The following is a 13,742-nucleotide window of genomic DNA, read 5'->3' on the forward strand; positions in this document are numbered from 1 at the left end:
GCAAATAGCTGCTGCTATGCAACAAATAACAAACTTACTAGCACAAGTAGTGCAACAACAAGGCCAAAACCCAAACCCAAACCCTGGAAACCCTGGTAACCATATCGAGAGCGAAGACAGAGCTCTCGAACGATTTCAAAAGTTCGCTCCGCCAAAGTTTGTTGGGGGACCCGACCCAGACGTTGCCGAAAGATGGCTTGAAAAGATGGTGGATATATTTGCAGCCCTACACTACCCTGACGAACGGCAGGTGACTTTTGCCGTGTTCCAGCTTGAGGGGGCAGCCCGTTCCTGGCGGAACGTAATTCGGCAGAAGTGGGAACGAGAACAGACACCTAGGACTTGGGTGAACTTCATCAGAGAGTTTAATGCGAAGTTTTTCCCTCCTCTAGTTCAGGAGAGGAAGGAAGACGAGTTCATTCGACTTCGCCAAGGAGCTTAAACTGTGGCGGAATATGAGAGCCAATTCACCCGCCTATCCAAATTTGCGCCCGAACTCATCATGACCGAGCAACGAAGAATACGGCGATTTGTCCAGGGCCTGAACGTAGAAATCCAGAAGGACCTCGCGGCAGCCCAAATTAACGCCTTCAGCGAAGCAGTGGAGAAGGCACAACGAGTAGAGAATGCTAGGCTCCAGGTGAAAAACTTCCAGGCGAAAAAGAGAGGATTTTCTGGAAGTAGTTCGGGGCAGGGGGATGAAAGTACCCCTCCCAAGTTTGGGCGGGGAACGGGAGGAGTAAGGATGCCGGGAGTGTCACAAGAGAGCCCGTCAAGAGGAGGCTCGGCTTCTGTAGCACGCGGACCCTGCGGGTATTGCGGAAAATTAAACCACTCGGAGGACAATTGTTGGAAGAAAGGAGGAAAATGCTTGCGCTGTGGAAGTGCCGAACATCAGATTGCGAACTGTCCAGCTCGCCTGCTTGAGCGGAAAGGGACTCTGCCACCAACCACGACCCACCCTGACCAGTCGAAGGGGGACAAGGATGGATCGAAAGTGTCCTCTCGGGTGTACTCCTTAGAACAACATCAAGTCTTTGACCCATTAGAGGACGTGGAAGGTAATAATTTGCTGAACCTGGCCAGTGAAGGGGTACAGATCTGTTAGCTAAGTATAATGCTCAATTTAATCCCGGAGTAGTCAATGATAAGGAATTTCGAGGACGAAATTCTTTTAAGGGGGAGAGAGTGTGAGAACCCGTAAATTCCTCTTAATAATTTTCCTAGGGTTTATTTCCTTTAATGGCATGTTTTCTGCATTTTCTGGCTTAGGAAAATTTTCTTGGTGGATTTTATGAGTAATTATAGTTTTTAAATGATTTTTCTAGTATTAGATAGTTTTTGAAAAATTAAGGATATATAATGGACGTGGGACCCACTAGTGCGAAAAGTTCGGAAAAATTCGGCCAAGTAGGTTGAGTTTCGGATACTGAGTGAAATTTATCGGGTGTTAAGAGATAAGTAGAGGATGAGATGTGATTGATGTGAGAGAGACTTAAAGGATAGAAATGCTTTAAATGTAGTGACAAGTGTCACTTGGTGAATGGTGGCACTTGTAGGACAACTATTCATTTTCTTGACTTTTGACCAATTGCTTAAATATCTCAAAAATCACACAAAATTCATTCTTGTCTTCAACTTCTTGGCCGGCTCTCTCTCTGGGAAAAGAAAGAAAACTTCTCCAATTTTCAAGCTTCCATCTAGTGCAAATCATCCAAACCAATTGCTTAAATTTGTTTCTACTCCATAAAATCCCTCCATTTGGTGCTAGTAAGTGATTTTGTGGAAATGTTCAAGGAAGCTAAGGTGTCCTACAACTCTCCCTCTCTTGTGTTCTAGGTAAGTGGTGTTTGAACTTCCTCCTACACTTAATGAAGCTTGAGTTGTGCTTAGTGGAAGCTAAAGTGATGACATCTGTGATTTATTTCTTGCTTTTGGATGAAATGATGAAGTTTTCAATTTAATGGTGTATTTTCTGGTTTAATGTGATCATGATGTTGTGGTTATTTATGATGGTTGGTAATGAAGGGTAATGACTCTAGTAGGTGTACATGATTGGTAATTGCAAGCAATTTTGGGTTTGGAAGGAATTTGAGAAAGTTAGGGTTTTATATCCCCAATTCTGTCCGGTTTTGTATCTCATGGTTAGAGGCCGAATTGGCCTTGGATTAAAACATGAAAGTTGTAGGTATTGATGTGTTTGAGGTGCCTGTAAAATTTCAGGTCATTTGGAGCAGTGTAGAGTGAGAAATGTCGAATTTACTATTGCTGTTCTGGGTTCATCAGGATGGCCGAACTGCGCCTGTAATCGGCTGTTTTGACTGGAATTGCTTTGGATTTGGTTGTTCAGGTCTTCTGATGAAATGTAGCTTGATGTCCTAGCTATCATATGCCTTTGGAATTTCTGCATTCGGACCTGTATAGACTGAGTTGGACTAATTACAGTATAGTGCAATTTGTAAACCTGCAATTAAGGTTCTGGTTTGGTATTTTGCATATTTGACCTAGTTGTGCTAGGATTTGGACTGAGTGGCCTTCTACATTGTCGTAGCCCTGTCTTTTAGCTTCGAGATGGTGGGTCTTGCACCCTCATCCGATAAGCGTAGCGCAATTTGTGCCATTACCGCATAATGAGGACAAAACTGTTTTTGTTGTTAGGGCCAAGTTAGTTACATTTCCTGATTTTCTGGTATGCTATAATGCTTATATATGCATATGAAACCCTATTGGGGTTGTGATTGGCATGGCTTTATGACTCGTTATCGAGTCTCATTGTATTTGTTTGTATGTTTTAGGACGTGACGGGGGTTCACGACGTCCTTTTAACGACGGTGCATGAAACAACACTTACTTGATTGGTGAGCATACTACTCACTTGAATGTTACAATGTGGCTTTGCTATATGTGATTTTGATGCCTTGAAGGCTTATTTGGCTATTGGAATTGATTGAGGTGAGGGTGTACTTGACCGCCCTCACCCCTTGTGATACCGTTAATGACTGTTTACCGCTTCACTGATATACTGCACTTGCTATATGAGATATTGAATTCACTTCATGAAAAACTGATTTGGTGTCGTTTGGACGAGTATCCAACGGCCTTACTGTACGACTGAGCTCAACCCCGTTGGTAGTCAATTGAATCGAGCCGGCGGGGGCTTGGTCGTGAAAATTGACATGCCACGGGGACTGTACTGGGGAATCTTGTAGTAATGAGACTCTTGATTCCGGTAAACTCGAGTATTACCAAAAGTTACTGATTGGAGTGCGGGCCCGGTTGGGGTATGTTTGGTGGAAGGGATGGGAGTGAAGTGGGTTCTACGGTTGGTACTCATAAACGTTGACGGAGAGTCAATGAGATTGGATCAAGAATGTAAGCGTGGAAATGGGCTCTTGAGAGCCGTTCGTATCCTTTTACCGACTTGTTTTACTTCTTAATTGTGTACTTGAAATGAAAGATTATGCTTATGTGATCTTTGTTGCTTATGTGGTAGTAACTCACTGGGCTTAAGCTCATTCCATTCCATTTGTTTTCCTTACAGGAAAATGACCACTTTTGGAAAGGTTATACTTGTTGGTTGTCAAGTTGAGCTCATGTAAATGTATCTTTTGGATAGCTCTTTGAATGAAACCCTAATGTGTATTGGGTTCACTTTCTTTTGATTGGCAAACCGAACATGTATATTCGTAATGAATGGGTTTTGATATGCCGCTTTGGCATGTAAATGTTACATTTCAATGTATGTATGTTTGGTTGATATTTGGTTGAATTTCGGATCAACTCGTATTTCAAACGGCAAAAGAAAAATTTTGGCTACTCTCGACCTAGTATCTGGATTCTGACGTGGCCGGTACTGTTCATCATCGGCTTCGATTTTCGTTTTTTTTATTTTGTGATTTTGACTTGTTTACGCGCGTGGGTATGTTCCGGAACGTATTAGATCGACGTGAACTGATCCGTAGTCCTGGCGAGAGCTGGGCAGGCAGTCCGCTAACCCCTTTGGTTCGCCTTAGGGAAAAGTGGGGCTGTTACATTTGAACTCCACACAAGGAGTAATAGCTGAACGTGAATCGAAGAAGCACTAAATCTTTGGTGAGTGCTTCCAAATACCTGATTGAATTTGGCACTTGTTTTCATTACTTGACTAATGTGATCGAATGATATTTGATTGGTATAGTCGGGTAAGGGTGTACTTTATCGCACTTGCCCTAATGTGATATGTACGTGTTTATTGGTGCAATTGACTTGATATACTTGTGCTTGATTTGTAAGTGCTGGAGCGGCAGCATGTACCACACTCAATCTGAGTGGGAGGTGCCTCTCATTCCCGTCTCCGTACTTTTATCTTGATTCGGCCGATTGGAGATGTTATCTCATCGAATTCTTGGGAACCCAAACCCCACTGACTAGTTAATTGAGTCGAGTCGGCTAGGGCTTGGTCGATTAGATAACGAACCATGGGTATCTAGTGTTGTCGAGTGGAGTGTTATCTCCTCGACTAATCGGTATACTCGAGTATTACCACCAGTGTTTATTGAGAATTTTGGGCCCAGTCGAGGGTTTGGATGGTGGACGGAGATTGTAGCGAAGTGGTGTTCTACTGGACTGGTTACTTTGCTTGAAAGTTGACAGAGTGTCAACTACTATTTGATCAAGCTCTGGTGAAGCAAAGGGAACTTGGCTCCTGAGAGCCATCCGTATCCTTATACTTTGAAATGAGTATTGCTTATTGGATTATTGTTTCTTTTGAAAAACAAAAACACTTTACACTCGTTCATTTTGAGATTTGCTACTTGGAGTGTTATTGTTCACTTTTATGAACTTGTTATGCTGGCTATTTTTTCTACGTTGATACTTGTACTTAAATAATGGTCAACTTGCTATTTGGAACTTCACTGGACTTTTAGCTCATTCCACTCCATTTGTTTTCCTTACAGGGGTACGAGCGAGGCGTGACACTTGTACAAACTAGTGTGGTCTAGTTTTTTTTGAAATTTGCAATTGTTCTCGCGCCAGCACCCGACTAGGGGTTGATTGTACTTGGATTGTAAACATTTTAATGTATTTGGGAAAGTATGAGACTTGTAGTTGGATTTGAGTATCAATGTATATGCTAAGTTTGAAATCGTTGTTTTATTTCTTTTCTATGGTTGTAAGTTCTTTCTCGAGTTAAGCGTGATTGAGTCCTGGCGAGAGTTGGGCAGACAGTTCACTAAACCCTAAGGTACGCCCTAGGGGGAGGTGGGGCCATCACAAGTATCTTACTGGATTTGGTAGACATGGTGTTTGGAAAATTTTGGCATGAGGTAGTGGGTTGTGTTTCATGGGAGACTCTTTACTCCAATGCTGCTGGTTGGAAAGCTCGTTATTCCTATAGATTAGTGGTTTGGGAGAAGCCTTTGCAGGGGCATTATGAGTTAAATACGGATGGTTGTTCCTTGGGAAATTTGGGTGCAAGTGGTGGTGGGGCTGTTTTGAGAGATTCACAGGGTGGCTTACTTTTTGCTTTCTCTATTCCATTGGATTTGCTTACAAGTTTTCAAGCTGAGGTGAAAGCTCTTCTTTTTGGGATGGAGCAGTGTCTTCAACAGGCTACTCTCCTATTCAGGTGGAGATTGATTCGCTTGTTCTAGTTTATATCCTCCAAGGTAGATGTGATTGTCATTGGTTTGTTAGGTCGGATATAGAATCTCTAAAGGAGAAAAGAGGTTGTTTTGGGACGGTAGCTCATTGCTATAGGAAAGCTAATCAGGTTGCGGATGTTTTGTCGAAGGTTGGGGCACAATCATCCTCAATCGCTATCTATAATTCATGCTCAGAGTTACCAAGGTTAGTTCAGGGTGCAGTTACGTTGGATAGATTAGGAACTTCCTCTATTCGTCGAAAATTTAGTCTATAGCCATGAGTATTGCTTTCATGCTCAGGTTGGTTTTAAGTCCCTCTCCGTTATTACTTTTTCCGTTCTTAATAGCATTTGGGGGTGGCGTCCCTTCTTGTGAACGGGGTTAGCCCAAAAAAAAAAAGAGACTAACTATGCAAAAGAAAAGAAACATGATATATTATCAGTATGAATAAAATGAAATAAAAATAAAATTAAGAAAAAAATTTTAATTAGAATTCTTATTACTCATTTAATACTATTTCATTCTAATTTGCATCTCAATTCATGCTAAAACTTTTAATATTACTGTTAAAAAATTAGAGAAATATAATAATTTAGAATCAAAATATTAGGGACCATAAGGGCAAAGTCAAAGTCGTTGACTATGACCAATGGTAATTTGTCGTTCACCATTAGTCATTGGTTCATTTCCATTAATTATCCTAAATTTGCCTAAATCCACAAACGTTGAAGATTAGATTTGTTTTGACCTACAATCCTCCTGAAAAAAAAAGAAAAGAACAATTGTTGGCAATGTTGTGCCAATTAATCTTTTTTTTTTTGAAACAAACTACAGGGAAATTCATATTATCGATACTGATCTTGTCCAAAACATTAGAAATGCCACTAAAAGAGAGACAAAATTTTAATAGCTAATGCTAATTTTTCTAAGCGATATTACACTAGTTAGAGAGTGTTAGTCTAACAACATGAGGCTCTTGTACTGATCCTATCCACAAATTTCCATTATGTTCATTTACATCACTACTAAACCCCCATGTCATCCCATTTCCAGCTCCTTTTATCTTCAATATGTCACTTTCCGGACTCAATTTAATTATCATTCCAAGTGGATTAAAAATCCCATCTCTTGAGTCAGTTGCCACCCAAAATTCACCTTGTTGGTTTCTTTTGAAGTTGTCTGGCCTTCCTGGAAGTTGTGTGAAAACATCAACCTTGCTAGCCCTGGATGGCTCAAGCCAATACCTCAACACTCTACTGCTTGTGGTTTCAGTAACAAGCAAGAAATCCCCATTTTGGCTCAGTGCTACTCCGTTTGGAAACATAAGATGATCCAGAAGGACCGTTACTTGATGAATCGATGGGTCATATTTCAATAGCCTTCCTGTATTGTCACCACTCGATATCACATAAGCAAATGCACTTCTTGGAAATCTTGTGCTAGTGTCAGTAAAATATACTATACCACTGTACTGATCTACAACCACATCATTGGTGAACCTGAATGGAATTCCTCCTGCTTGCTTTGCCAGTGGTCTAGCTAATCTACCATTAGGAGCAATAGCCAGGAGACCCATATAGGCATAAGCAATTTAAAGATCACCAGTCTTCTGGTTGAAACTAAGTCCTAGTGGCCGCCCACATCTTGCCTCTGTGTAAACATGATTAAATGGACCTTGACAGCCAATTGTGTATGGAGTTGTTACAGCAAAATCGACCTAACGATTCAGAATTGCATCCCACTTTATTATGCCACCATCAGAAATGCTCGTATACGGGCCACCACCATACCGATCAAAGACAATACTCTCAGGTCCGGTTGCAACATAAATCAAAAATTCTGAGAGTCCTTAATTTGACAACTAACAATTCCAGCATTATAGATCAATATAGCTATGAGAATTAGGGTAGAGAAAGATGCAAACCAATGCTTAGAACCCATACTGAAGAAAGAATCGAAAGAATGGAATTTGCAGCAAGAAGCCGAATAAAGGTTTTTATTTTGGGTTAAAAATAAAAAAGCCCCCTGTGGTAAGCCTAATACACAGAAAAGCCCCATATAGTTTCAAAATATACAATACGACATCTCATGCTTTGAACTAAATTGTAAAAGTGACGGAATCCGTTAAACTTAACGGAAATGACTTATTGGAACCTAAAAAAAATTTTTTATACCTATTTTTTATCAAATATACCAATTCTACCCCTTAACCCTCAATTCTCTCTATTTAGAAAATAAAACAAATGATTTTTTTGAGCTGTCTTTTGCTTAATTATATCAGGGTATTTTGGTCATTTTGACCATTTCCGTTTAGTTTAACGAATTCCGTCACCTTTACAATTTAGTTCAAAGTATGAGGAGTCGTGTTGTATATTTTGAAACCACGGGGGGCTTTTCTGTGTATTAGGTTTACCACAGGGGGCTTTTTTATTTTTTACCCTTTTATTTTTGTTGTCTAAAATAGAGTAATGTTTTTTGAAGAAGAATAGTTGGGCTCTTCTTTATAAGCCTTGGAAACAATTTGATTCCATAAAGGAAACTATAGAAACATTTTTTTTTTTGGTATACTTTGAATTCAAAAGGAAGTCTGTTAAAGGAATACCGAAAGGATTAAGGACCTTAACTTAGCATTTTTATAGGTGGTTTCCTCAATTCCAAAAAATTTTTTAATGTGGCTGAATATATAAGTACTCATGTTGGTGAGTTCGCTATTGATGTCAACAGTTAGTTTTTTTTTTTGGGTAACCCGGAACATGCCCCGACTTGAACCCTTAGGACCCGAGTCGGGACACTAAACCAGAGGAGTGTGCCACGGCTCCACGCAGCAACCTCGGGGAGTCACGGGGGTTCAAGTTTAGGGTAAGATTCGAACACAAGACCACAAGAGTCCTTAAAAGCCCTCTATTTACATATAATTAGTCAAATTTGACGCTAAGATTCATGGAGATTAGTTTTTGTCAACAGGTGTGTTTGGATTGGCTATCTTTTTTAGTGTTTTAGAAAACTTCAATGTAAATAAAAGCATTTAGAATTTTTTTAGTGAGTTTTTTTTAAATTTTTTCGGATGTTTTTAGAAATTTTTGGGATATTTTTTGTTCTTTTTAAAAATTTTTAATGTATTTTTAAGATGTTTTTCTAGTCATAGATATTCTTAAGTACTTGAAAAGAATTAGAGATATATTGTTGGTTTATGGAAAACATGATTTGCAATTTCAAGGTATACTACTAGCTTTCAATCTGACAAAGATGATTGCATGTCTCAATCAAGTTTTATATTTACTCTAATCATAGTGTGATAACTTGGAGCAATTATAAACAAGAAACTATGATATATTCTACAACTGAAACCGAATATATTACAACATCTGAACTAGCGAAAAAAGATGTTTGGAATAAGATGTTCATAATTGACCATCTCTATAGAGCTGAAGGCCCCTCCAGTGTAACCAAAGATGAATGCTGACCTTTATATATTTTTCACGAACAAACAAAGTCTAGATAAAATTATTCATTATTAACCGCCACCACAATTCCCATGCAAAAGCCTTTCCAACATCTTCAAACCCTCGAAATCCCAAACGACTTTCCTCCATGAGATAACAAAGCTTCTCCTAAGTTACCCAATGAATGTGTTGAGTTTCCATATTGTGATCACCAAAAAAAGAATTACATATCCTCCCAAATGGTATAAAATGTGATGGCCCCTCCTCACCCTAAGACATACCTTAGGGTTTAGTGGACTGCCTATCTGGCTCTCACTAGGACTCACTACCCTCCCAAAGTAACATTTACTCCATCAATTGGGCCATGACATTCACACTTATATACAAACCAACAGGATTAAAGTAAGCATTTTTCCACTAATTCTCATAGTACAAGTTTGTCTACAACAAATACAAAATAGGGACCTTTCAAGCTAAATCACTATCTTGACTTCTTTCGCTCTCATATCCTATAAGGAAAAAAAAACTAAATGGTAGAGCTTACGCCCAGTGAGGTTCCAAGCAAGCAATAGTAAAATTAACAAGTGTTTGCCAACCAAAGTATACGAGCACATTTCAATAGTACATTTTAATAAAAGACTTTGAAGTAAAATAGCACATTTCAATAAAAGGATACGAGCTCACTATGGGAGCCAATTCGATATCATTGCACACTCCACCAATCACCCATTATATTCTTCAAAATAATAAACAGTCTCCTTCAATCTATATTCATTTCAATATGCAATTCAGTTATTACTGGTTACGAGATAATACTCGAGTATACCACGATTTCACACACCTGGAAGCCCACAACTCTCTCATGGGTCAACCAAGCTACGGCATCCAAGACCGCCAACCAACTCGACCAAGCCCGTTGCTGGCTCAAATAGGTTGACTTGTGATGGGTTTTAGGGCCCACTTCGATCGATGCGATAAAGCACGCACCTTGTGACGACCCCACCTCCCCCTAGTGTGACAGCCCCACCTCCCCCTAAGGCGAACCAAAGGGTTCTGCGGACCGCCTGCCCAACTCTCGCCGGGACTCACTACAGTCCTCAAATAAATTACATCACTCACATCCAATAACATAGGGTACAACCTTAATAAGAGACGAAATAACATTTCCCAAGCTTAGAACGTAAACTTACATACATTACAAATCTCAAGTAGTGGTACAATTCCCCGAATAAGACAAAAGTCCTCAGTTCTCAAATCAATTACAATTACAATATCAGTCTCAAATATTACATCAATTACTCATCAAGTGAATCGAATTCAAATTATACATGAGATAACCCTTCAGACACTCTAATAACTTATCACACGCGCTTCCTTTGCCTTGTGCCCTGTGGAGGGGGGAAAAATATGTTTTGGGGTGAGCTACAAGCTCAGCGAGTATCCAGTAAAAATCAATAATCAAGTACATTTCACAATAATGCATTTAGATGATGTTCATGAATCAATGATCAAATGTAAGTTTGTTGCTCTTATGAGCCAGTGAAATCCTCGTCCTTAGAACTCCAACGTTCAAACGGATCAATTAACAATCAAATAGTAATAGGGAGCCATCAGTGCTCCAAATAAACAGTGGTGGAAACGTTGAGTTTAAGCACAAGACTTTCCAGGAACTCATTGGAGCCAAATCATTTCATGATATACATGCAAGCACTCATGATATGCAATCGAGTAAGCAATGCAAGAAATAGTTTGGAAGTAACTTTGGAAATAGTTTTGGGGTCACTCACCAACCATAGCTCATGAACCTTGTCCATCATAGACAGTTTCCTCGATCAAGTCCAAGCATTTTATTTCTACCAAGAATTAACTCAAACTCAAAGCAATCAAATGCTCTCAAAGATTGGACAGCACTTTCCCGTAATTTCCTTATTTTCCATCCTACAATACAGCACCAATCACATCTCAATTCCACCACATTTTCACATACAAATCATAAGCTATAAAACACACCTAATTAGGGCCACAATACCCTTAAATCTTAACCAATTAAGAGCTCAATAACCAACCATAAGAAAGCCCCAAATTTGAAACCCTAAAACTAAAATTTTCCACACAAATATGAAATTTTCCGCAAACAACCACAACTAACACACAAAGGCGCCATTTGACACCATATCAAGCTATCATCCCATGACCAACCAACAATTATCATATAAAATCAAAAAATTCACTAATAAAATCAGAAATTTGTCAAACTCTACTTAAAATCATGAAATCATCCACAAAATAGCATATATAACATCTCTAATCCACCAATTAACAATCAATTGAAGTAGATAAGAAGTTCTTAGCAAGATACCTTCAAACCTCAAGAAAATTGGTAGCTTAGTGCTTCCTCCTCCAAAACAACTCCACCAATAGCTTTAAATCTCCTTAGTGAGCACTTGTATGGAATAGGTTGCAAAACTAATGGTGAAATCTCAAGTTTTGGTGAAGGAAATCAAAGGAAAAAAATGGAGTTTTCCTCTCTTGTTCTCCCTCTCAAAAGGTTCGGCCAAGCCAAGGAAAGAAATGAGGGAAATATCAGCCAAAAGCAAGATAAGAACGTTGGAAAACAGCCGGTCAAACCTGGCTGCTGAGGTGCCACGTCACAATCCGGCCAAGATTTGGCCGGATTTCCCGCCGGATTCGTGACAGTGGCGAAATCAAATTTTTTTCCAAAACCCCTGCCAATCCGGCTAAGAATCCGGCCAAGAACTGGCCGGATTTCCGGCCGGATTCTCACTGTTCAGCAGAAATGTCTTTTCTTTTTCTTCCGGGGCATCACACCTAGGGCCTACCCAAGGGTTTGGCGGACCGCCTATCCAACTCTTACCAAGACTCACTCATTCGCTTCAATCAACTCTCAAGATTAACCGTGCAATCCTCCAAAAATAATATTGAAGTTCTACAATTCAACCAAAATTCAAACTTATTTACAACCAAAAAGCCAAATGTATGTTACAACATCAAATGTCGAAATACATTCTATCTACCAAAAGTATAAGTACAAGAGGGTTATACACTCTAGTTCACATTTAATTGCTCCGGCCTCCACTCCTTTAAGGAAAACAAAAACCAAAGGAATGAGCTTAAAGCCTAGTGAGGTTCCTAAGTAAGCAATTAGGTAGATAAAACATGGAAGTATTACTTTTAACAGTTTGAACACTTTGCACGGTAATAAACAGTCATTCAAGAAATAAACTTTCAATCATTGGAAGGATACGTACTCACATGGAGCCATTCATTCAGTCATTCAGTCGCTGACCATTTCCCTTATTCCTCCATCAATTGAAAACATTTAACAGTGAAACTTCTTCAGTGTTCATTTCAATCATTGCATTGTATTCACTAGCCAGCTCTCCACCAGACTTTGTGGTCATACTTGAGTATACTAAACACTATCTCAGGGTTACCAGCTGCCCGACCGAGTCCGCTTCTGACTCGAGTCAACTGGCAACGAAGGGCAAGGGCCCAGTTCAGCCAAAGGCTTACATTCATGCACAAGTAACATTTAATCATTTGATCATTGAAAATTTCATGTTCACTTAGGTCGAGTGCAATAAAGTACACACTCACCTATCAAAAATCCATTTAAAAATATTTAACATTCAAGCAAACATTCACAACAATTCACATAGTTATTGGAAGCACAATGTGCAAGGAACACTCACCAATAGTCAAGTAAGCAAGACAAGAAAAAGCTTTCACAAGTTCTCCTCGGGGTTTCCCTCGAATTCCTCTTGAATACCTGAGACATGCACAATCAATGATCAATGATTACCTATAATCATTCAACCAAGGCCAAACAATTTCCCCTTAACCCTTCACTCAAGCATGCTCAATTTCTTGTCAAATTAAGAGAGAAATTCTCTTCACTTAACCACTAAGATAACACTCAAGGAAAGATTCAGAAGTGCTCCATTTGTACGTCAAAACGTGGTAGGAGATTTCTTGTTCAAGTAAAAAAAAAACTCATATACATAATAAATCCATGATCCAAGTATGAAATGGAGTGCAAGTAATCGAGAAAGTTAGGTTTAAAACCGGAAAAGGTTTCCCAGACCCTTCCAAGTTTTGTTTGTCATTTAATAAGAAAAATTCTAGTTTTTGTAATGCTTTTTGAAAAGTCATAACGTAAGTCCAAAAATCATAAATTTTATACCGTTAGAAAATAGACTCAAAAGTCTGCAATCGCTAGAAGACACTTTCATAAAATTCAGTCCATAAATTAGTCAAATCTCAGTCTCAATTCACTGCTCAACTAAGTGCAAAAACAGGACAGTCTTGGATTTTCAGCCAACTTTGAAATTTTTTTGGTATTTATAGAAAGTGAACCAAACCATGAATTTTACATGGTTAAAATAAGTATGAGTCTAGTTTCAAACTCAACAAATACAACTCAATTTCGACTTTTCTATACGAAGTTATAGTAAATTTTCCAAAACTGCGCAGAACCTCCTGCGAAAATTTCTAGCAAGCAAACAGTTTGAAAAACTAAGTCTTTCCTCTCTTAAACATCTTTGATTTTGGCTCAAAATCAACATACATATGAAAAGTAAGGTTTTAACAAATGTCTTGAACAAGAGTATATCAAAATTACCACAAAATTTCTAAAAAGAAAGCTGAAATTCCT

The 13,742-nt window shown here is 39.0% G+C and overlaps 1 protein-coding gene across 1 annotated transcript; it reads right to left on the minus strand.

Moving 5' to 3' along the window:
* Positions 1-6,564: 6,564 nt before the first annotated feature.
* On the minus strand, positions 6,565-7,200 carry LOC113718160 (protein STRICTOSIDINE SYNTHASE-LIKE 10-like). The gene has a single exon (XM_027243081.1). It carries the CDS (start codon positions 7,198-7,200, stop codon positions 6,565-6,567), a length of 636 nt encoding a protein of 211 aa, XP_027098882.1.
* Between the last annotated feature and the right edge of the window lie 6,542 nt (positions 7,201-13,742).

Source organism: Coffea arabica, chromosome 11e, assembly GCF_036785885.1.
Source record: "Coffea arabica cultivar ET-39 chromosome 11e, Coffea Arabica ET-39 HiFi, whole genome shotgun sequence".
Classification (NCBI taxonomy): domain Eukaryota; kingdom Viridiplantae; phylum Streptophyta; class Magnoliopsida; order Gentianales; family Rubiaceae; genus Coffea; species Coffea arabica.